Below are 26,107 nucleotides of genomic sequence, written 5' to 3' on the forward strand. Positions count from 1 at the left end.
TTAAGTGTAATTTTTGTAAAGAGTCTTACAAATAGTAGGAGAACCTCAATAATTGGTAGTTGATGTTGCTGTTTTCACTATTATTCCTACCTTATTTTATAATATTCATGACTAAATACTAATGAATGAATCCATTTAATTTTTAAAGTAATTTTTAATATTTTGTTATAAATTTTGATGAATCCACATGTTTTTTGAAATGTTATTATCCATCCTGTGTATTAAGGCTTGTGTTGCCATTCAATCAAGTGGAATTCATATCCATAACTGTATTTAGAGATTGCAGAATTTTTAAATGGTCAAAATGAGGGTTGTCTCTTGGTGATGACTGTGATAATGAGAGAAGGTAACTAATGAAGTATTCTTATACTACCTTTAGGTCGTTAAAGCTACAGAAAACTATCTGGTGGCCTATAGACTGTGTGAGTCTACAGTTCTGAAGACATATGCATTGTCCAGCAGGATGTCCCTTCCCAGTGATACCCAGTTTCACCCCTCCTTCTTCTTGTTGCTGGGAATCCCAGGACTGGAAACACTCCACATCTGGATTGGCTTCCCCTTTTGTGCTGTGTACCTGACAGCACTGATAGGGAATTTCACTATCCTATTTGTGATCCAGGCTGAGAGCAGTCTACACCAGCCTATGTTCTACTTCCTGGCCATGTTGGCTGCCATTGACTTGTGTCTCTCCACAGCTACCATCCCTAAGATGCTTGGGATCTGGTTTGGTCTCAAGGAGATCCTCTTTGAAGCATGTCTCTCCCAGATGTTTTTCATTCACAGCTTCGCACTTATGGAGTCAGCAGTCCTCTTGGCAATGGCTTATGCCCGCTATGTAGCCATCTGCAACCCCCTCCAATATAGCAGCATCCTCACCAACAGGGTTGTTTCTGAGATTGGCCTTGCTGTTTTAGGGAGGGCATTTATTTTTGTGATTCCGTTTGTATTTCTCATTTTACGATTGCCATTCTGTGGGAGTTATGTCATCCCTCATACATATTGTGAACACATGGGTCTTGCTCACCTATCTTGTGCCAGTATCAAGATCAATATAATTTATGGCTTATGTGCAATTTGTAATCTAGTGTTTGACATCATAGCCGTTGCCCTTTCTCATATTCAGATACTCCATGCCATTTTTCATCTTCCTTCCCATGAAGCCAGGCTCAAGTCCCTCAGCACCTGTGGTTCTCACGTTTTTGTGATTCTTGCTTTCTATACACCAGCCCTCTTTTCCTTCATGACACATCGCCTTGGACAAAATGTTCCCCGCTATATCCATATACTCCTGGCCAATCTTTATGTCATAGTACTGCCAATGCTCAACCCTGTCATAGATGGAGTCAGAACTAAGCAGATCTATGACCATGTAAAGAAAATATTAAAACTGAAACAAAGAAAAAAGAATGATATCTAACTCATATGAGGCTAAATATGCAATTTCATGAAATGTAGAAAATACTTTTTTCATAAAAATTATGCTAAATATGCATCTATATTGGGTCTCTTTTGTAAATATTTAACTGCTATGAAATTAAAAGATGCTTGCTTCTTGGAAGAAAGGCTATGACCAACCTAGACAACATACTAAAAAACAGAGAAGTTACTTTGCCTATAAAGGTCCATCTAGTCAAAGCTATGGTTTTTCCAGGAATCATGTATGGATGAGAAAGTTGGACTATAAAGAAAGCTGAGCACAGAAGAATTGATGCTTTTGAACTGTGGTGTTGGAGAGGACTCTTGAGAGTCCCTTGTACAGGGAGGAGATCAAACCAGTCAATCCTAAAGGAAATCAGTCCTGAATATTCACTGGAAGGACTGATGCTGAAGCTGAAGCTCCAATACTTTGGCCACCTGATGTGAAGAACCGACATTTGGAAAAGACCCTGATGCTGGGAAGATTGAGGGCAGGAGGAGAAGGGGATGACAGAGGATAAGATGGTTGGATGGCATCACTGACTCGATGAACATGTGTTTGAGTAAGCTCCGGGAGTTGGTGATGGACAGGGAAGCCTGGCATGCTTCAGTCCATGGGGTCACAAAGAGTTGGACATGACTGAGTGACTGAACTAAACTGAACTGAATTGCATTTAATTTCCATCAGCTCTTCAGACCACTTATCAGCATTCAGTGCTGCATATTCTTTGTCCCTTGTAGTTGCATCAAGTAGATTATATCATTTTTCTTTATTTTTTCTCAATATCTGGTTGATATGTTTATGTCAGAAGTTTTTAATGTATCCATTTTTGGTGGGTCACTTGGTGTTTTACTGAGCTTCTTTCTTCTCTCAATATAATTATAATCACTTTGCATGTCTATTTTCATAACTACCAGGAATAAAATGGTGACTGTGTCACTTTCTATGACTGTGGAACTTGTAGAGTTTAAAATTAGTCATAAAAACTCATTTAGTCATCCTTTTTCTTTCAGCCTCTTAATATCCTGATAATTGTTTCATTTTTCACATATGAAACAATTTATATTTAAACCAGTCTGGCAATTTTAGTATCTTAAGTATGCTACTATTTCAAGCATATTTGACACAATTACAGCTACTTGTTTTGTTAAATTATTATCTTATGTTTGCCATTATTACTTCAACCTGAACTATAGATCTTTCACAGCAAAACTTTTGCTCTCTGAATTATGTTTATTAATATCGTAAGTCTCATTTGCATTTATTTTATAAATAACTTTAAAATTACTTTAGCCATTGCCCTACAAATGCCCAAACAACTTATCAAATCTTAATATAAATGAACAATCTTATCACTTTCTGTTTAGTAAATGATCTTAGAAAAAATTTAGTCCATGTATCTGCTTTCTGACATATACTATTGTTGGTTTAAGTTACTTCTTATAAAATTTAAAACTCATATACATATAAGTATGTAGGACAGTAAATTTCCATTTAAATGTTCCCGATATCTACTGTTTCTACTGGTATGTGTTCCTTCTTACATAAACTTAGGTCTTATTTCCTTTATGCAGTTCTGTTGGTGGTGAGTTTTTGTTTTTCTTTGCTAAAAATAGTTTTACCCCACTTTATTTTTAAGGCTATCTGGAGGATATCAAATTCTAAATTAACTCAGGCTATCCAGCTTTACGAAAGTATGCTTGACAAATAAAAATTGTCTGTATTTAGCTTATACAAAGTGATTTTTATATGTATGCATGTGATGATATTATATATGTACACATTGTGAATGATTACCAAAGTCAGGTTAATTAGCACATTCATCAATTTGTATTGATGTTGTTCAGTCGCTCAGTCATGTCCATCTCTTTGTGACCTCATGGACTGCAGCACTACAGGTTTCCCTGTCCTTCACTGTCTCCTGGAGTTTGCTCAAACTCATGTCCATTAAGTCTTTAATGCCATCCAACCACTTTATCCTCTGTTGCCCCTTCTCCTCCTGCCCTCAGTATTTCCCAGCATCAGGGTCTTTTCCTATGATTCAGCTCTTCGCATCAGGTAGCCAAAGCATTGGAGCTTCAGCTTCAATATCAGTTCTTCCAATGAATATTCAGGGATGATTCCTTTAGGATTCACTGGCTTGATCTTCTTGAAGTCCAAGGGAGTCTTCACTAGCACCACAGTTTGAAACATCAATTCTTCGGCGCCAAGCCTTTTTCTTTATGTTCCAACTCTCACATCTGTACATGATTGTTGAAAAAATCATAGCTTTGATTATATGAACCTTTGTCAGCAAAGTGATGTCTCTGCTTTTTAATATGCCGTCTAGATTAATCATAGCTTTTCTTCCAAGGAGCAAGTGTCTTTTCATTTCATGGTTGCAGTCACCATCCTAAGTGATTTTGGAGCCCAGGAAAATCAAGTCTCTTACTGTTTCCATTGTTTCCCCTTTTATTTGCCAAGAAATAATGGGAGTGGGTGCCATGATCTTCATTTTTTTGAATGTTGAGTTTTAAGCCAACTTTAAGCCTCTTTCACCTTCATCAAGGGGCTCTGTTTTTCCTCTCTCACTTTCTGCCATTAGGGTGGCATTGATATCTGAGGTTGTTGATACTTCTCCCAGCAATCTTGATTCCAGCTTGAGCTTCATCCAGCCTGGCATTTCACATGACGTACTCTGCATATAAGTTAAATAAGCAGGATGACAATAGACAGGCTTGATGAACTCCTTCACCAATTTTAAACTAGTTCATTGTTCCATGTCTAGTTCTAACTGTTGTTTCTTGACCTGCACACAGGTTTCTCTGGAGGCAGGTAAGGTGGTCTGGTATTCCCATCTCTTTAAGAATTTTCCACAGTTTGTTGTGATCTACATAATCAAAGACTTTAGTGTAGTCAATGAAGCAGAAATAGATGTTTTTCTGGAATTCTTTTGCTTTTTCTGTGATCCAGTGGATGTTGGCAATTTGATCTCTGATTCCTCTGCCTTTTCTAAATCTAGCTTCAACATCTACAAGTTCTCAGTTCAGGTACTGTTGAAGCCTGGCTTGGAGAATTTTGAGCATTACTTTGCTAGCATGTGAAATGAGATAAACTGTTTAAGAAATATTTTAATGAGATGGATATGTATTTAATTTTAAACATACAGAATTTCTAGTATTTATAGAAGTGAATTTTTCATTTACTTGACTGCTTTCCTTTACTTATACTTCCTGTGTCTAATTACTCTACTAACCCAATTAGTCAACTACTCATTAAAACCAATAAGAAAAAAGTTGTTTGTACTTTGAGTGTAAATGAAATGGAGAACTAAATTAGGTTAGGAAGAGGTGGGTAAGGCAGAGAGAGAGAGAGCTATAGTAAGACATATTGAAAAAGGCTGAAGAAATTTTTTACACTCTTCATGGCGTTCTCAAGGCAAGAAGAGGTTTACCATTGCCTCAGCATTCAAAAAACTAAAATTATGGCATCTGGTCCCATTACTGCATGGCAAATAGATAGGGAAACACCAGAAACAGTGACAGACTTTATTTTGGGGGGCTCTAAAATCACTGCAGATGGTGACTGGAGTTATGAAATTAAGACACTTGCTCCTTGGAAGAAAAACTATGACCAACCTAGACAGCATATTAAAAAGCAGAGACATTATTCTGCCAACAAAGGTCCATCTAGTAAAAGCTGTTGTTTTTCCAGTAGTCATGTATGGATGTGAGAGTTGGACCATAAAGAAGACTGGGCGCCGAAGAATTGAACTGTGTTCAATTCTTTTGAACTGTGTTGTTGGTGGAGACTCTTGAGAGTCCCTTGTACAGGGAGGAGATCAAACCAATCAATCCTAAAAGAAATCAGTCCTGAATATTCTTTGGAAGGACTGATGTTGAAACTGAAATTCCAATACTTTGGCCACCTGATGTGAAGAGCTGACTCATTGAAAGAGACCCTGATGCTGGGAAAGATTGAAGGCAAGAGAGAAGGAGACAACAGAGAATGAGATGGTTGGATGGCATCACCGACTCAATGGACGTGAGTTTGAGCAAGCCCTGGGGGTTGGTGATGGACAGGTAAGCCTGGTGTGCTGCAGTCCATGAGGTTGCAAAGAGTTGGACAAGACTCAGTGACTGAACTGAACTGACTGACAGAAATTTGGAGGATAGAGGAAAAAAGTAAAGATGAGCATCAGAAGAAGGAAGAGGAGAAAGAAAAGAAGAAAGAGAATAAAGAGCGAGCTAGACTGGGGTAAAACAAAATCTTTTTTTTTTTTTCAAATTCTGACATTGGGGACAATGAAATTGTTTATAGCTTCCACAATTAATTCAAAACACTTCTTAAAATTTCATCCTTGTATCTAGAAAAAATTTTGCTTTTCCAATCAGGAATTTTAGTTTCATAAAAAGAACTAGGAAGTGAAAATGATGTATAAAGGTTTTTTTCAAACTTCTCAACGCAGAGTTTATGTCCCAATCATCATGATGCTGAAAGATTTCAGAAATATGTGACTCTGTGTTTAAATCAAGCACCTGACCTCAGAAAGATGAGTGATCAAACCTACTTACCATAGGATTATTAAGGCAACTAGTTTAAAAAGAAATTACAAGGTCAGTTGACCCAAGGATGAGCAGGATTTTTGCTCAGTCACTTCAGTCATGTCCAACTCTTTGTGACCTATGGACCGTAGCCCACCAGGCTCCTCTGTCCATGGGATTCTCCAGGCAAGATTACTGGAGTGGGTCTCTATGCCCTCCTTCAGGGGATCTTTCCAACCCAGGAATTGAACCTGTATCTCTGATGTCTTCTGCATTGTAGGCAGGTTCTTTATGAACTTAGCCACCTGGGAATCCCATTAGCACAGCAAGACCCCCTAAACCTTGTTCTTTCGTTAGCTCATGGTATCAGAATATAGACAGGCAAGACTACAGATCTGTCTCCTGACTACCTTCATAAGGCATGTAAACTGGTCTGTTATCAACTGCACATGCCTCCTGAATGCATGGTTCCTCCAGCTCTGCCGAGCCCCTTAAACTGCTGCTGTAAGTGAAATATGCAGTAAGCAAGGGCACCAGTATAAAGACAAACACTAATTGAATAGTGTCGGAGCAGCATGTCACATACTCCCATCAAGTACAGGATATGAAGTGAAGAACAGCACCAGGAGAAATCATGTCCTACAGCAGGGCTGGTAGGCACTGCGAGTGGGTTGTGCAATAGTGTCCTATGCACTAGCAGGAAGCCAAAAGAAGTACTCCATACCATGTTTCTACCAAGAAATGGGAAGAATGGGGTCTGACAGAAAAATATTCTATCCGTAAATAAAAGCAGAGCATAGTTCATGGACTCTGAATGCACATTTATGGCATAAAAGAATTTCAATTCTCTGTTTTCATAAAACAAAAATCTCAAGTCTTCATGATTGAGTTTCACATTAACTGGCAGTATTATTATTGAGCTTCAAATCCCAGCTAATAAAACCTTAGTTATGAAAGTTATGAAACCTTGTAGTTAAGTTAGTGTTTGGGAAACGGCATACTCTTGCAGAATGTCAAAACTTTTGGGGTATAAAAAGTTGTGAGTATACTATCTTTCATCTTTGATTCCTTAACCCTTTGTTCTTAGAGTCTTTGTATTCAGGGCTGGGTTAAGAATTTTAGAAGATCCAAATACTAAAGTGATTAGGATGACAACCCCATAAGTAATTTAAAAGAAAATTTATTTTTTCAAGAGGTCATAAAACTCACTTGAATACTGAAATTAAAATGACTTTTTCTAGGGAAAAAAAAAGAGGTAGAGAGAAAAAGGAAGAGGAGAGGAGGAGGAATACCTGGTACCCATAGTGAAAATAGAAAAATATCTTCTGTTATTTGACCTAGTCACAAAAGACATGACGTAAATCTTGGAAATCATGAACATATCTCTCTTGTCCACCTTCCAATAATCATATAGAATGTTCACTCACTCACACTATTTAGAATTCAAAGGTTATTCTCTCACTCCCTAAATAGATGAGATCCACATTTAAAAGACATCCTTTCCAGTAAGTAATCATGGCTGCACCTATTTGCCGTTTTCAAGGCCTCTCTTCATTTCTCAGATGTATACATGTTAACATTTAATCTTTTGGACCAAAACTGGAGGTATTCATTTGCTATTTATTTTGGGATGAATATTCTGAGCACTCTTTCATGAATCTGCTTGGTCCTAACTCCATAGATGACAGGGTTAAGCATTGGTGGAATAACAACATAGAGATTGGCCAGAAGAACATGGATGTAGCAGGGAACATTTCAGCCAAACCAATGTGTCATAAAAGAGAAGAGGGTTGGGGTATAAAAGGTTAGACTTATGCATACATGGGAACCACGGGTGCTGAGAGACTTGAGTCTGACCTCACAGGAGGAGAGATGGAAAACAGCATGAAAAATTTGAACATAGGAGAGAGCAATGGCCATTATGTCAAATCCCAGGAGAGCAATGGTCCCCAGACCATATATGGTGTTGACCCTGATCCTTGCACAGGCCAGACGAACAAGACCCATGTGCTCACAGTACCTGTGGGGGATGACTCGGTGTCCACAAAAGGGCAGTTGCAAGATGAGGAATACAAAAGGAAATACACAGAGGACTGATCTCCCTATCACCCCCAAACCAATAAGAGATACTATCTTGTTAGTAAGGATTGTGCTATAATGAACAAGTGAAGGTGCTCAGTCATGTCCGACTCTTTGCAAGCCCATGGACCAGAGTCTACCAGTCTCCTCCATCCATGGAATTTTCCAGGCAGGAGTACTGGAGTAGGTTGCTATTTCCTTCTCCAGGGGATCTTCCCAACCCAGGGATTGAACTCAGGTCTCCCGCATTATAGGCAGACACTTTACTGACTGAGCCACCAGGGAAGTCCAGTCAGAAATGCTGTAATGAAGAAGGTTACAGATAGCTACATAACGGCCATAAGTCATGGCAAGAAGGACTCCATGTCAGTAAAGATGTGAATGAAAAACATTTGAGTGAGGCAGACATCAAAAATTATCTCCCTGCAGCTGAACCAGAATATGCCCAGCATCTTAGGGATGGTGGCTGTGGACAGCCCCAAGTCAATGGTAGCCAGAATAGCCAGGAAGCAGAACATAGGCTGGTGAATGTTGTGCTCAGTCTGAATGACAGACAAGATGGTGAAGTTGCCTATGAGTGTGATCAGATACACAGCACAAAAAGGAAAGCCAGTCCAGATGTGAATGTTTGTCAGTCCTGGGATTCCCAGCAACAGGAAGGAGGAGGGGTGAAACTCAGTGCCATTGGAAAGAGGCATCTTGCTTGTGGTTTCATATAATGCGTTCATGGCAAATGTATGCTGATCCATGTTGGGAGGTCCCGGTCTGTTACCATGATCTTTACCGGTACTGGAAAGAAGCAATTATCTGTTTATCCCAATATAGAAAAAAACTCCTCAGTAAACTTGTTGTTGTTGTTGTTTTATCAGATTGATTGAAATCTTCTACTTTAAGAAAACTTATAATTGGAGTTTAAAGAAAACTGAATTTTATTACTCTAAATCTTTGTTTCATAGAAACAAGAGAGGGAGGGAAGGAAGATGAGACTGAAAAGTAGGATATTGAATAATCTTGAGAATAATTCTACTAGAATTTCTTCTTTGTGACACATCATTGATTATGCCCCATAGCTTTAAAATGTGTGTTTTCTGCCAAGAGCATGGAGAGCTAAGAAAGGAGGCTGGAGGACTAAAAATGCAATCATTGTTGGGCAGAAAAAGTTACAGGAGTGGCAACCAAACATTGTTTCTTATCAAATAACTCCTTGTTTAATCTCAAATATCTTCTTTATAACTGAATAGATATTTATGCAGAAGTTATATGATGTTGTAAACAGTGAGATCTTCCAATTTTCTCTCTCAATATGTGTGTATATATATAAATAGAAGCAACTTACGTGTTTAAAACTATCCTGTACCCACACAACCATTCTGTTTTTCACTTTCAGTATAGTATTCAATAAATTACATAAGATATTCAACATGTGTTACAAAAAGCACTGTGTTAGATGATTTTGTCCAACTGTAGGCTAATGTAACTGTGTGCTGAGTTGGTTTAAGATAGGCTAGGCCCAACTATGATGTTTGGTAGGTTAGATGTATTAAATGCATTTTTGACTTATGATGGGTTTATCGAGAGCTATGGCTAGCTGAAGATTTGTATATATACATATATATATATATGAAATAAATAACTGTGTGTGTATATATATATATATACACATACATATATAATTATATAACTCTCTTTCTCTCTCTATGTAGATTGGTATGTATGTATGCACAGCTACCTATATTTGACCCTTGAACGATGCATATGTTAGGGGTACTGACTCCCATGCAGTCAAAATTCCACATATCACTCTGTAGTCAACCATATGTATCTTTGGTTCTGCACCTGTGAATTCAATTAACCATAGGTGGTATAGTGACCGTGTTGAAACCCATGTTTTTCAAACATCAACTATATGCACTCACAGACAAACACATATATGCTGTGGTAAAAGTTTACTTACTTTTGCAAATGGCAAAATAAATACAAGTAGTTTTTACACAAATTATTGTTAAGAAATATTTTTTCTGGTATTTAAGGAGAATCTGTATTAGTCTAAATTCTGGGGAATAATAAATGACAGCAAAAGTGAATCTCTCATCTCTCATAGATTAGGTCTAGAGTGGTTTACAATAATGTTTTTAAAGGTAAGAGAAGAGTAATTCAGAAAGATTCAGAAGTAGATTTAGGTAAATAGAAAAAAAGGAGTAAATGTCTTATAAATTTAGAGAGACAGGAAGAGATATAGTACTGAGCCTGGCATATCGGTTAAGTGAATTTTAAATACATATTTAAATACATAAGGAATTTTTTTGAATGGTGAGCTTAAAGTGCAATTTAGAAATTATTTTAATTGATATTTTTGTATTCTGTTGTTTAAATAAGTAATAAAATATAAGTACTCTATAAGATTTCTTTGATAAAAAGAAAGATATACCTTAAATATTTAGTTTCCTGAAAGAGTCTTAAGTTTTGAGTGACGGAGATAATTATGAAGTAGACCCAAGGTTTACTGCCTGTCTCAGGAATTTTAACTCATGTGGGGAATTCCTTATGTTTTCAGGAAATCATTAGTTTTCTGATATACAATACATGCCTGTCCAAGGAACTAGAACCTGAAAACTCTGGACCTCAGTAGTGTCAAAAGCCAAGAGTGTACAGGGAAATACATTAGCAAAACCTTATGACTTTGGAGACATAATTTTTGTTTGTTGTTTTTCTCCTCTAGTATCCATACATGCTGGGAACTGTTTATATAGCACAATACTCTTTGAATATGGGGTTGATCCTTCATTTGCCTGGTACATAGCTGTGATCAGAAAGAAATGCACCAGACTATTTCTCTATTTCTACTGTTGCTATATATATATATGTGTGTGTGTGTGTGTGTGTGTGTGCATACACATATATATATATATATACACACACACACACACACGAGTGAGTGACTGAGTGAGTGAGTGAAAGTCACTCAGTCGTGTCTGACTCTTTGCAACCCCATGGACTATACAGTCCACAGAATTCTCCAGGCCAGAATACTGGAGTGGGTAGCCTTTTTCTTCTCCAGGGGATTTTCCCAACCCAGGGATCAAACCCAGGTCTCCTGCATTGAAGGCAGGTTCTTTATCAGCTGAGCCACAAGGGCTCAGTTATAACCACTTTAGCACTGGGATATGAGAAGACACACCTAGGATTTTTTTCTCTTTTTGTACTTCATTCTGATATGAATCAATGAAAAATCTACCTAGGTTGAGACATCTGACCTTATAATGATTAAAAAGATGAAAATGCAAACAGGGGTTAGTTATAAAGTGATTTTTTTCTATTATATGTAAATATTGAACATCATGTCATGAACTCAAATCTCAGCCCTACTGCTCTCCCCCTTTTTTTGGCCCTTCTGTCTTTTCTCCTTTCTTCCCCTCTGTCTGTCATTCTGTCTGTGGGTTGGGGAAAGGTGTGATAGACTGACCAAACTGTGCACATTAAGTGCTTCTGAGTCTATCTTCATCTCTACATTTTCATGTATGCTCAAATAGAGAATGAAATTTTTATCCTTAATAAGATTCTCCCCAAAGGAAAGCCTCTAAATGAAACTGCCTTGAGAGACATTCATTAAAGACTGAAGGGTCTAGAAGTTCCTGTTTTAAGCCAGGTCCTACACTAAGCAGAAAAATCCATTAGATATTTCTGCCCTTTTCTGGGGATAAGGATACCAGTTATTCAAAATCAGTGATATGCACCTGAGCCTAAGTGAACCAACTATATTCCTTTCCTGGAATCATGAGAACTCTTAACCTCCTCAAAGAAAGCATAATAATGTGATTGAACCCAAGCACCACGGATTCTACCCAAGATCAGTCTGTCTTTCGTATAGTTGAGAAACAAGTGCAATGGAGATGTTGCAGGAGTAAACATTTTAATTTCTTAATGGTAGAACTAATTTCTGCAATTTATCTATGAATATAGAGACTCCCCTTGTGGCTCAAGACAGTAAAGAAGCCACCTGCAATGCAGGAGACCTGGTTTGATCCCTAGGTCGAGAAGATCCCCTGGAGAAGGAAATGGCAACCCACTCCAGCATTCTTGCTTAGGCAATCCCATGGACAGAGGAGTCTGGTGGGCTGAAGTCCATGGGGTTGCAAAGAGTCAGACATTACTGAGTGACTAACACACAGCATCTGTGAATGTGCTATTGTTTTCTATGATAGGTTACAAGAACCTGTGGTTCACTATGAGATGGGCACCAGTCAAAACTCCATTGATTGCCAGACCTTCATGTGCCCCTACTCTGAATAGTGAACCACAGTGGCATTTTGCTTCTCCAGATATTAGTATCAGTTCAGGACCAGTGTCCAGTCCACTCCTCCCCTGGCCTCACCAAGACTCTAGCTGGTCCCCTTTCCAATCCACAGTCTTGATGATAAATGATCCCATGTCCCTTTCAAGAAGACTAGTATGTATTTAGTGATTTAACAGAATTTTTCCTCAAAGAAATACAGCTTCCAGTTCAATGGGCTTTATGTTTTAGAACTGTTTCAAGATTGAATTCAGAAAGTAGTTTTGCAGCAAAAATGTATGATATCTTTCCTGGCTTACAGAAATTAGTCAAAAGGGATATTTTCCTGGTTTCCTGGGTTCTCTTCATGAATATTATTTATCGCAGCCATAGTGAAAAGAAAGTTTCCTAGGCCCTCTGAGAATAGAGATGGGGGCTGGTTGAGTAGAAATTACATGATAAATCCACTTGAAATTTCTGTGCTCCCTGAAATCATTGGAAACTCTTTTTGCAGGTTCTCCAAGAAAATACTGGCATTTCAATTACATTTGCTGCAGGCCATCAGTGAGTCCAGGTTTTAGTCAACCAACCAAATAGTCTTAGAGCCACTCCTGAAAACATTGAATCTAGAATCTCATTTTAACATCCTCATTTTAAAATTCAGTCTCTTGAAATGTCATTTTCCTTCTACTCAAATCAAATAGTCTTAGAATTCATTCTAAATTCTAAGGCATATGTTCCCCAGTTTCTATCTGTACAAAGTGACAAAATCTTTCAATTCTTTTGGTTAGTAGATTTTATTCCTTAAAGTCTGCTGCCATTTGATTCCAGTTATAGGTCTAGAATTATGTTAGACACCAGCCATACATGACTACTGAACATCTGAAATCTGGCAAATGCAACAGAAGAACTTAATTTTAATATTTATTCATTTAATTTAAAGTCTGAAGCAGTATAAAAAAATTTCAGTTCAACACTATATTTTGCTTTGTTTTTCTAAGGCTGCATTTTATTTCAGTCATTGAAAATTTAGTGAATGAAACAATCTGTGTTTTAAATGTAAAGTACTGAATTAAGATTTGCTTGGAATATTTAAAGAAAGTAAAGTATTTAATTGATATTTTATGTTGAATTTATATTTAAATAATATTTGCATATTATGTTTTATTAAATATTCTACCAAATTAATTTCATTTTGCTTTAGCTTTTGTAAAGTGATGATTACAAAACTTGAAGTAATAGGTGACCCACAGTTTATTTGTATTAGAGAGCATAATTCTAGAGATAGTAAGAAATGATGGGAATAGCTTATGGGATAGATAAGCAATATACTTTAATTCATCTATGTCAGGGGAGAGTATCACATTTTCTTTGGACAAGGGGAGACAATAAACTTCAAACAAGAGAAGAAGAGCTGCTTCAAATCGTGAGAGGTTTGGCAGAACTCAGGATTTACTTCACTGGGGTATACTCATATAATGTCATTTCAATTCTTAGAACTCTACTTCTTCCCAATGAATGGACTAGTAAGAGATGTGTATTTCTCTGCTGCTAAGTCACTTCAGTCGTGTCCGACTCTGTGTGACCCCATAGACGGTAGCCCACCAGGCTCCACCGTCCCTGGGATTCTCCAGGCAAGAACACTGGAGTGGGTTACCATTTGATAGTCAAAAATGATTTCCATTTTCTTACCTGGATCTTGGGCTGGATATTTAAAACCCTGAGCTCATTATTTCCTTTATTCAGGTTCTCCAGCTTATTTTTTCACAAAAAGCCAAATCTATATTGTCTTTATTCTTATCAAAATCTTCTTTGGCAGAAATACTTGGACATTGAGAGCCTTGCCTTTTTTTAAGCACTTGGTTAAGGAAGTCTAGAGGGATAATATACACAACAATTTTGTCACTGCATCCCCTACACCACTAGTGTCCTCATTACCAACAGGGATCTTAATGACTTTAATTGAATAAGGAACTAATCCTAAACTTGCATTCTTAAGAACTTTTTACCCAGAAGCTACTCTTGGTATACACACACACACACACACACACACATGCATATATACTTATGTCAGTTAGGATTCAGAATTACTATGAATATAAGAAGTAAAGAATTTATCACAGGAATTGATACAAATGTAGAAGGAACTAGAAAAGTTTTGAAAACAAATTTGCTAAACATATTAGGTATACATGAATGAGTTGCTTTCTGCAGAAAGCTAGGTACAGTCAGCTTCTGGGATGGAATCATAAAGGAAGAAGATATAGAAACTTATGGAAGATGGCTTATAACCTGCGGCTACTGCACCTGTGTACTTGCAGTAAAGTATCTAGTGGTGAACCTGAAATAACTTTGTCAGCAGGGTTGGTAGAATGGAGAGCTGGACGTGGAGCTGGGGGAAGTGAGGAGAAATTAGAACCCTCTAGGACATGACTGAGCGACTTCACTTTCACTTTTCACTTTCATGCATTGGAGAAGGAAATGGCAACCCACTCCAGTGTTCTTGCCTGGAGAATCCCAGGGACAGGGGAGCCTGGTGGGCTGCCGTCTCTGGGGTCGCACAGAGTCGGACACGACTGAAGCGACTTAGCAGCAGCAGCAGCAGCAGCAGTATCACTGTTTACCTGTCATTGCCCGTAAAGTGTAGAACTGTAGAACAAAAAATGACTACCGTTTCACATTTGTGCCCACAGCTTCTGCATTTCTTATGTAACCAACCCTAAACTGAAAAGTAGTAGGGGAGAGGATTCTGGGAAATAGAATGTTAGCTTAGCTAAGTAGACACAGTACAAAATTACCATGGAACATCTTATCATCTGTGCTTATCTACGTGTGGAGAATATTTAATTATTAGTTGATATTTTAAGAAATGAATATATTGTGTAAGTGAATCCAAGAATAAGTTAACTCAAAATTCCATGAGGATATTGTTAACTATGGCAAAGTGACAAGACTTTTTGTAAAAATTATAATAAAGAACAAAAGAGGGCAAGATAATTATAGAAGGATAATCAGCTCTGAAATTTATTCAAATATATTACAAATCTGTAGTGATTAAAACATTGTGATATTGAGTAAAGAACAGGTAGACAAGCCTATTCTATTAATGAAAATCATATTCTTGTATAAATTGAAATTCAATATGAAGAAAGATTAAGTACAATTCAATTGTGTAATTTTAATAACTCAATTGTGTTATAAAACAAGTTAGGAATAGAAAAAGAGTGTTTATTTTCTTGCCTGCATTTTACACCAAAACAAATTGCAGTTAGACTAGAAGAAAATGTAAAAATTAATACATACACATAAACACACATAGACAAATCCAAATAATAAAATAGATTTTGGCATGATGGTATATAATAAAGCTATGCAGAGCCCTAAATTTGAAAGTGATTGAAGGTTGTGCCATAGGTAATATAATTGGTAATGACTACATTTGGAGAGGACAGTGGCAACCCACTCCAGTACTCTTGCCTGGAAAATCCCATGGACAGAGGAACCTGATAAGCTGCAGTCCATGGGGTCGCTAAGAGTCAGACGCGACTGAGCGACTTCACTTTCACTTTCACGCATTGGAGAAGGAAATGGCAACCCGCTCCAGTGTTCTTGCCTGGAGAATCCCAGTGACGGCGGAGCCTGGTGGGCTTCCATCTATGGGGTCGCACAGAGTTGGACACGACTGAAGCAACTTAGCAGCAGCAGCAGCAATGACATTTAATGTAAAAATAAAGTAGTAAAATGAAAAGGGTTTATAGGAAAGTGTTTTTTTTTTAATATAGGAAAGTGTTAATATCAAGTGCACTCAACTCATGCAATGAGACTTTTAAGAAGCTAGGTAGAAAAATTGGTGAGGTGGGAAGGAAATTACAATAAATAAGAAATACAATCCAAGAAAGCAATACTTTTTAGTCTTTAGCCTACTCTCTAACAATTTCAAATATAGAAACTTTAGAAAATTTTCAAATATGCACAAAAATAATTCATAAAGAGGTCACATTGATTCTAAATTAAAAATAACTAAAGTACTATTCATGTCATCAAAAGATGAGGAAAAATAAAATGCAAATAAAAGATTCTATTAAGTTTTAAAGGAAATAACTATGTCTTATTTGTATTAGCATAGATATATCTCTAAGTTTAATAATAAGTGAAAAAACTGTCTGTGAGGTCATACACAGTGCTACCATTTACATGAATTAAAAATCACAATTCCATTCCCCAGAAATTATTGAATTTAAAGTGATAAATTTGGACTCTAAGAAAGACAAAAAAGCCTCTGGTAGTCTCATTGTCTCTGAGTAGGTTATTTCAACTTAAATACCTCATATGTTTGATTAAAATTAGCATTTAAGAGAAATAATATCAATAACATATTTAAAACCTTGTTATGGTAACAAAGTTTCTTGTTATATGTTTCCTTGTCTTTCTTTTGTTAGGCTGAGAGGGGAAATTGGGGGGTGAAACAGTATTAAGAAACATTATGCTAGGAGAGGTCGTTGCACATATTATCCACATTCAAAGTGAAATCATGCAAACAGTCCTTTCTTCCACAATAGGAATCAGTACTTGAACTTGAAATATTTTAAAGATTATTCAAAGTATAGAATTATTAATGAGCCAGAATTAAATCCCCAACATGGAATGTGATAGCACTAAATTTAGACACACCATCTTTCTGGAAATATCACACACAGGTTTTCTTTCTGGATCAAAATGCTTTTTAATGAACATAGTAATAGCCCTTATATTTTAATAAAGGCATGGAGCACTCGTTCTCATATCCGTTTGGTCCTCACACCATAAATTTTGGGGTCGAGTGAGGGTGGGATAACCAAATAGAGATTGGCAACAAGAATGTGAATATAGCAGGGTATGTTTTGCCCAAATTGGTGGGTGATGAAGGAGAAGACTGAGGGAAGATAGAAAACACAGAGGACAGCAACATGGGAGCCACATGTTCTTAGGGCATTTAGCCTTGCATCTTGGGATGGCAGATGGAAAATAGCATGGAGAATGCAAATATAGGAGATGCCAACATGGACTAGGTACAGGAGACCACAAAGAGAGACCACAAAGAGCCCATAATTACCATTGACATAAATGTTTCCACAGGACAGTTTTGCAATTCCCATGTGCTCACAGTAGGAATGAAGTATTATTACATGAGCCTGGCAAAAGGGTAGAGGGTAGATGAGATAGATCATAGGAAGTAAGTGTAAGCAGAACTGGACAAATTAAAGTGTACAAACTCATGCCCAGCAACACTCAGGCTGTCAAGATGGTTATGTAGTGGAGTAGAGCACAGATGACCACACAACAGTCAAATGCCATGGCCACGAGGACCTCAGCCTTCATGCCAGTGAAAGCATGGATCAAAACTTCTGGGCCACACAATCTCCAAAATTAATTTCATGAAGAAGATAATCTCAGAAGATACCCAGCATACAGGGTACTGAAGTTTGTCGAAAGGGCCAAATCACTTGGTGAAAGGATGGCCAGAAAGTAGAACATGGGCTCCCAGAGAGTCTGGTCCATATTGATGACCAGCAGAATTGTGACACTGCCCAGTAAAGCCACAAAGTAAACAGCAGAAAGGGAGGAAGATCCAGCCATGGACCTCTTCCAGACCTGGGATTCTGATGAGGAAAATGTGATTGGGTGAAAAGTGCTCCTATTGTGACAAGACATCCTTCGAAATCACAGAGTAAGAAAAGTTGTCACTACTAGAAGGAGGAAGAAAAAAAAGAAATTTCAGTAAGAATTGGTTATTTAAAAAATGATTAACTTAGCACTTCAATATAATATGAAATGAAAAATTTTGCTTTGGAAGGATTAGAAGCAGTGGCTGCACGGGCGCAAAAGGGCCTTGAGAAGCTATCCCACGTTGAAGGTCAGGAAGGGCAGCGGTGAGGAGATACCCCTCGTCCAAGGTAAGAGAAACCCAAGTAAGATGATAGGTGTTGCAAAAGGACATCAGAGGGCAGACACACTGAAACCATACTCACAGGAAACTAGTCAATCTAATCACATTAGGACCACAGCCTTGTCTGACTCAGTGAAACTAAGCCATGCACGTGGGGCCACCCAAAATGGGTGGATCATGGTGGAGAGGTCTGACAGAATGTGGTCCACTGGAGAGGGGAACGGCAAACCACTTCAGTATTCTTGCCTTGAGAACCCCATGAACAGTATGAAAAGGCAAAATGATAGGATACTGAAAGAGGAACTCCCCAGGTCAGTAGGTACCCAATATGCTACTGGAGATCAGTGGAGAAATAACTCCAGAAAGAATGAAGGGATGGAGCCAAAGCAAAAACAATACCCAGTTGTGGATGTGACTGGTGATAGAAGCAAGGTCTGATTTTGTAAAAAGCAATATTGCATCGGAACCTGGAATGTCAGGTCCATGAATCAAGGCAAATTGGAAGTGGTCAAATAAGAGATGGCAAGAGTGAATGCCGACATTCTAGGAATCAGCTAACTAAAATGGACTGGAATGGGTGAATTTAACTCAGATGACCATTATATCTACTACTGTGGGCAGGAATCCCTCAGAAAAAATGGAGTAGCCATCATGGTCAACAAAAGAGTCCGAAATGCAGTACTTGAATGCAATCTCAAAAACGACAGAATGATCTATGTTCGTTTCCAAGGCAAATCATTCAATATCACAGTAATCCAAGTTTATGCCCCAACCAGTAACGCTGAAGAAGCTGAAGTTGAACAGTTCTATGAAGAACTACAAGACCTTTTAGAACTAACATCCAAAAAAGATGTCCTTTTCATTATAGGGAATTGGAATACAAAAGTAGGAAGTCAAGAAACACCTACAGTAACAGGAAAATTTGGCCTTGGAATATGGAATGAAGCAGGGCAAAGACTAATAGAGTTTTGCCAAGAAAATGCACTGGTCATAGCAAACACCCTCTTCCAACAGCACAAGAGAAGACTCTATACATGGACATCACCAGATGGTCAACACCGAAATCAGATTGATTATATTCTTTGTAGCCAAAGATGGAGAGGCTCTATATAGTCAACAAAAACAAGACCAGGAGCTGACTGTGGATCAGATCATGAACTCCTTATTGCCAAATTCAGACTGAAATTGAAGAAAGTAGGGAAAACCACTAGACCATTCAGGTATGACTTAAATCAAATCCCGTATGATTATAAAGTGGAAGTGAGAAATAGATTTAAGGGCCTAGATCTGATAGATAGAGTGCCTGATGAACTATGGACAGAGGTTCATGACATTGTACAGGAGACAGGGATCAAGACCATCCCCATGGAAAAGAAATGCAAAAAAGCAAAATGGCTGTCTGGGGAGGCCTTACAAATAGCTGTGAAAAGAAGAGAAGTGAAAAGCAAAGAAAAAAAGGAAAGATATAAGCATCTAAATGCAGAGTTCCAAAGAAAAGCAAGAAGAGACAAGAAAGCCTTCCTCAGCGATTAGTGCAAAGAAATAGAGGAAAACAACAGAATGGGAAAGACTAAAGATCTCGTCAAGAAAATTAGAGATACCAAGGGAACATTTCATGCAAAGATGGGCTCGATAAAGGACAGAAATGGTATGGACCTAACAGAAGCAGAAGATATTAAGAAGAGGTGGCAAGAATACACAGAAGAACTGTACAAAAAAGATCTTCATGTCCCAGATAATCACGATGGTGTGATCACTGACCTAGAGCCAGATATCCTGGAATGTGAAGTCAAGTGGGCCTTAGAAAGCATCACTATGAACAAAGCTAGTGGAGGTGACAGAATTCCAGTCAAGCTATTCCAAATCCTGAAAGATGATGCTGTAAAAGTGCTGCACTCAATATGCCAGCAAATTTGGAGAACTCAGCAGTGGCCACAGGACTGGAAAAGGTCACTTTTCATTCCAATCCCAAAGAAAGGCAATGCCAAAGAATGCTCAAACTACCACACAATTGCACTCTTCTCTCATGCTAGTAAAGTAATGCTCAAAATTCTCCAGGCCAGGCTTCAGCAATACGTGAACCGTGAACTTCCAAATGTTCAAGCTGGTTTTAGAAAAGGCAGAGGGACCAGAGAACAAATTGCCAACATCCGCTGGATCATGGAAAAAGCAAGAGAGTTCCAGAAATACATCTATTTCTGATTTATTGACTATGCCAAAGCCTTTGACTGTGTGGATCACAATAAACTGTGGAAAATTCTGAAAGAGATGGGAATACCAGACCACCTGATCTCCTCTTGAGAAATCTGTATGCAGGTCAGGAAGCAACAGTTAGAACTGGACATGGAACAACAGACTGGTTCCAAATAGGAAAAGGAGTACATCCAGGTTGTAAATTGTCACCCTGCTTATTTAACTTATATGCAGAGTACATCATGAGAAATGCTGGGCTGGAAGAAACACAAGCTGCAATCAAGATTGCCGGGAGAAATATCAATAACCTCAGCATGCAGGTGACACCACCTTTCTGGCAGAAAGTGAAGAGGAACTAAAAAGCCTCTTGATGAAAGTGAAAGTGGAGAGTGAAAAAGTTGACTTAAAGCTCAACATTCAGAAAACATCTGGTCCCATCACTTCATAGGAAATAGATGGGGAAACAGTGGAAACCATGTTAGACTTTATTTTTCTGGGCTCCAAAGTCACTGCAGATGGTGACTGCAGCCATGAAATTAAAAGACGCTTACTCCTTGGAAGGAAAGTTATGACCAACCTAGATAGCATATTGAAAATCAGAGACATTACTTTGCCAACAAAGGTCCATCTAGTCAAGGCTATGGTTTTTCCTGTGGTCATGTATGTATGTGAGAGGTGGACTGTGAAGAAAGCTGAGCACTGAAGAATTGATGCTTTTGAACTGTGGTGTTGGAGAAGACTCTTGAGAGTCCCTTGGACTGCAAGGAGATCCAACCAGTCCATTCTGAAGGAGATCAGCCCTGGGATTTCTTTGGAGGGAATGATGCTGAAGCTGAAACCCCAGTACTTTGGCCACCTCATGGGAAGAGTTGACTCATTGGAAAAGACTCTGATGCTGGGAGGGATTGGGGGCAGGAGGAGAAGGGGACGACAGAGGATGAGATGGCTGGATGGCATCACTGACTTGATGGATGTGAGTCTGAGTGAACTCCGGGAGTTGGTGATGGACAGGGAAGCCTAGTGTGCTGTGATTCATGGGGTCGCAAAGAGTTGGACACGAATGAGCGACTGAACTGAACTGAACTGATTATTGTTTTCTTCAAATTCTAAATCAAGCCATAGTATTTTAAATGGCCCAGTGTAAAGAACCTAATACTTATACAGATTTAGTCCTATTTTTTAACATGTTCGGTTTATCATCCCTGGAGGAAGAAATGACAACCTAATTCCAGTATACTTGCCAGGAAATTTTACATGGCCAGAGAATCCTGGCAGACTATAGTCACAAAGAATCAGACATGACTGAGCACACCTGAAGGTTTACTATAAAGCCCATTGCAAACCTATAAAACACAGAGCATCACATAAAGTATGGAATAATTTAGCAGTCCTCATACCTTTTATGCGGAGAAGGCACTGGTAACCCACTCCAGTACTCTTGCCTGGAAACTTCCATGGATGGAGGAGCCTGGTAGGCTGCAGTCCATGGGGTCGCTAAGAGTCGGACATGACTGAGCGACTTCCCTTTCACTTTCCTCTTTCATGCATTGGAGAAGGAAATGGTAACCCACTCCAGTGTTCTTGCCTAGAGAATCCCAGGGACGGGGGAGCCTGGTGGGCTGCCGTCTATGGGATCGCACAGAGTCAGACACGTCTGAAGTGACTTAGCAACAGCAGCAGCATACCTTTTATGAAGTCCCTATCTGAAGAGGGACATGAAAAATCAAGGAGAAACATATGCGAATGCAGATACAACCCAAAATGAAATAGGCAAGTGAAAAAGTAAAATCACAGGCATGAATGCACACAACACTTCCATAATTAGAAAATGCAGAAATTCTCTAATGATTCATTCATCATTTATTGACATAGAGAAAATTCCAAAATCAAACCTAGTATCCTGTCAAAAAGACAGAAACAAAATATCAGAGATACATATTATCACAAGAAAAAAGCAGAAACATTCAGAGATGCCTGCCCAAGAGCAGACACCGGTGGACACATACCTCTATACTTGAAAGAGCCCAGAGCCCAGAAAGAAAGATAATAATACAATTCAGTAGATTTCCATTGATGTCTCTATTTTCCCAAAGTCATTCCATTTCATAATGGCTCATTTTAGAGTGTTGTGTTTGAGGTTGTTTCTAGTGCTATGTGACAACTTCTTTATTCACTCTTTACATCAGTTCCTCTGAGAAAACCTGATAATTTGATCACTGTTTCAGAACTAGCGACTGAGTTCACTCCTTCTGCCTGGTTAAGACAAGAGAAATGTGGGTAGAAGAGAAATTAGAAGGCTTCAGGTCATTATGGATCTGGGGAAGGCATATTAAAACTGTCTGGAATAATAAGGTATTATAGGAATGATAATTTTTTTCTGTAATTATCTAATGGAAATAGAGAAGAGTACTGTTGTAATGCCTTCAAAATGATGGAGAAGCTATCAGGAGAAGCCCCATAAAATTAAATAATGAAACAAAAGAACTTTCTCTGGGACCTCAACTTGAGCCAGAGTGTTTCAAGATCAGGATAAAGTAGCAGACTCCTGTTTTCACCCATAGTATAACTCCATATTTCTATGGCAAATATAACATGTTGAGAAAATAAAATAAGTGTTGTAAACATTATGAATTTAGAGAGGGAGACAGTGTATTGTGACAAAGAGAGAGACAGAGACAGAGGGAGAAAGAAGGAAAAGCTGCATTTTGCAATGCTCCTGTATGTGTGTTTATTGAACAGTGAAATTCCCAGGTAATTGCCATTGACCACTGTCAGGGTGCTGGTCAAGAGCAAGCCCTCTAGATATTGTGATGCTTACTTTGGGTTCATCTCTGGAAATAAACTCTCAGTAATGAGCCACTGCTTACCTCAGACTTTCACTGGGCTTCATATGTGTGTTTAATTCAATACCTATAACCTCTTGCAGAAGCAGAAATTCTACTCTATCAACCAAGTATATTATTACTGTTCTTGTAAGCAGATTTTTAAAGTCTTGGATCTTCTAATATTATTAAAGTTACCCAATCTCCATTTAGAATTTACAAGATCCTCATCCCCACCCCCGCCCCATCAAGCATATCATATCAAGATTGTAGTTCTCAGCCACCTTGGATCATACTTCCTTCGTTTGACTTCAGTACACACCCACATGAAGAGAAAATTCATCTGTGATGCTTCATTCTTCCACAGAAATAGAGACACAATAGATATCAAGGAGTAAAACTCTATGTCCATTTTTTATATAGTACAAAGACAGAAGTTTTATGTTATAGCTGCTTATACCTTTGGGGAAGATAAGATAATTCAGCTTACTCTTTTAATCATGCCCTGGGATTAAATTCTCTAAGATTACTGACAAAACCATCAGACTATGATTTAGAAAATGAGAAGTCTGAGAGAATGTAAAATGGATAAGAATTTATATCAAGAAAATTATAAATACGGGGCAAAAACATGATATTATTATTTGAATGTGGCATAGTGATAATGTTCATGTCCTTCATTTGGCAGTCAAATTCTATGGATTTCTGTCTTCTAGATAAAATAGTACCTTATTTATATTCTAAATTCAAGCATAATAACCCAGCATAGAAGACCCCATTTTCAGCCCTAGCTCTCTCTGTCCTTCACTGACCAGGTGTTTTGGATTCATTAAATGCTTAGCTTCAGGGATTCCAATCTGTGGGTCTTTGATCCCACTATCTTCTGTCCATGACTGCTTCCTTTTCACAATGATCCATACGTATATCACAAAGGCCATAGATAAGTGGTAAAAACAGTCAATCCTGGAACTGACCTGACTCACTTCAAATACTGGACTTCCCATGTACCAGCTATATCACCATGAGTGATTTATTAGTTATATCTTAGTTTTCTCAACTGTATAATTAGGGATGATAATAATACCAATTGCCTAGAGGTATTTTGAAGAGTAAATTAAATAGTAGATATCAAATATCAGGCATTTAGTATAATACCTAGCTTGTTTTTCTATTAATTAATTTATTTTTGGCCGCACTGGATCTTCCTTGCTGCACTGGCTTTCTCTAGTTGCAGCGAGCAGAGGCTGCTTTCCAACTGAAGCACATGAGCTCAGTACTTGTGGAGTCGAGGCTTTGTTGCCCCGCAGCATGTAGAATCCTCCTGCACCAGCTATTGAATCCAAGTCCCTGCGTTGGCAGGCAGATTTCCAACCAATGAACCACCTGGGAAGTCTGATACCTGGCGTATTTTAAATGATTAATTAAAATAAGAGCTAGCTCACAACACCACCTTCATAAACTTGGACCTAGTATATAAACTATATATATAAACTAGTATATAAACTATACTGAGAAATTGCTCATGCCACAAAATCTGTTACATTTGATCTGACAGTTTGCATTTATTTTAAACATTTTTTCATTAGTTTTGAATTGAATGTACACATAGTTATTATTCTCACTGGAATATATTTATTTTGAGTGCAAAAATTATATCTCTTTACATTTAAGGAGACATTTTTGATAATATTTAAGAAAAAACATCAGGCTTAAGATATAAAGCAGGTGATATAAAGGCTGCAAATATAAAGCATGCTGCTGCTGCTGCTGCTGCTAAGTCACTTCAGTCGTGTTCGACTCTGTGTGACCCCATGGACTGCAGCCTACCAGGCTTCTCTGTCCATGGGATTCTCCAGGCAAGAACACTGGAGTGGGTTGCCATTTCCTTCTCCATATAAAGCATGGAATTAAATATTTCTTTTGATTCTTGTCTTCCCAGTTGTATCATTCAAACCTTAAAGTTGACTGTTATGAAATTTAAAATTTCACACATAATATGAAGTATAAATATATTCACTCAGTTGTGTCCAACTCTTTGCAATCCCATGAACTGTAGCCCATCAAGCTCCTCTCTTCAAGGAATTCTCCAGGCAAGAATACTGGAGTGGGTTGTCATTTCCTTCTCCAGGGCATCTTCTTGACCCAGGGATTGAAACCAGGTCTCCTTCATTGCAAGCAGATTCTTTACCATCTGAGCCACCAGGGAAGTCTATATATGTATATGTGTATGTGTGTATCTATCTCTATAAATATATGTTCTAAAATAGTTTAGTATGTGAATATTCAAACATAGCATTTTCTTTGACATCATAGGCATGTAACTGATAAGTTCAGTCAGAATTACTTTTTGAACTTAAGCTGAGAAATATTAGGGAAGTTCATATCCCTTTTTCTGCTAGTTTGGAATGAAGAAGCATCTATTTTGAGGAGTTGCTGGTTAGATGTTTTAGAATCATGACAAGAGCAACCTTAGACACAAGTGAGTCACAGAACGTCAGCTCTGAAATACTTTAAAAAATGTATTGCCTAGTTATCAAAAAATATCAGAACAACTTCTTCTTGGTGACAAGGAACTCAGACCAATATTTTTATTGTACTTTGTTTCAAGGTGAGAGAAAATCTCCCTTAATATTTAAGTTAAGTAAGATTGGTGCGGGTTTTTGTTTGTTTGATTTTTTTTTTTACTTATAATTCAAAATTATGTAAAGATACATAATTATTTTTTTCAGTACCAATAAGTTTTTATTCATATTATACGTTTCAATGCCATTCTCCCAATCATCCCACCCTCTCCCTCTCCCACAGAGTCCAAAAGACTGTTCTATACTTCTGTGTCTCTTTTGCTATCTCGCATATAGGTTTATCATTACCATGTTT

At 38.0% G+C, this 26,107-nt stretch overlaps 1 protein-coding gene and 2 pseudogenes across 1 annotated transcript; 1 reads left to right on the forward strand and 2 right to left on the reverse strand.

Moving 5' to 3' along the window:
• The first annotated feature begins 463 nt into the window (after positions 1–463).
• LOC147358109 (olfactory receptor 52E2-like) lies at positions 464–6,435 on the forward strand. Its single transcript, XM_086338177.1, has 3 exons — positions 464–1,369; positions 3,747–3,839; positions 6,298–6,435. Exons 1-3 carry the CDS (start codon positions 464–466, stop codon positions 6,433–6,435), a joined length of 1,137 nt encoding a protein of 378 aa, XP_086194303.1.
• Positions 6,436–7,560: 1,125 nt separating this feature from the next.
• On the reverse strand, positions 7,561–8,717 carry LOC147358110 (olfactory receptor 52E2-like; annotated as a pseudogene).
• Positions 8,718–17,034: 8,317 nt separating this feature from the next.
• LOC147358111 (olfactory receptor 52J3-like) lies at positions 17,035–17,980 on the reverse strand (annotated as a pseudogene).
• Between the last annotated feature and the right edge of the window lie 8,127 nt (positions 17,981–26,107).

Source organism: Bos grunniens, chromosome 15, assembly GCF_055505025.1.
Source record: "Bos grunniens cultivar Pamir isolate PY7600 chromosome 15, Bosgru_T2T1.0, whole genome shotgun sequence".
In the NCBI taxonomy this organism is placed as follows: Eukaryota; Metazoa; Chordata; class Mammalia; order Artiodactyla; family Bovidae; genus Bos; species Bos grunniens.

Coding starts and splice junctions, on each gene's coding strand:
- LOC147358109 (XM_086338177.1), top strand. CDS start 464: ATGTCCCTTCCCAGTGATACCCAGTTTCACCCCTCCTTCTTCTTGTTG. Junction 1,370..3,746: donor CTAAGCAGATCTATGACCAT/GTAAAGAAAATA, acceptor TATGCCGTCTAG/ATTAATCATAGCTTTTCTTC. Junction 3,840..6,297: donor TTGGAGCCCAGGAAAATCAA/GTCTCTTACTGT, acceptor TTCTTTCGTTAG/CTCATGGTATCAGAATATAG.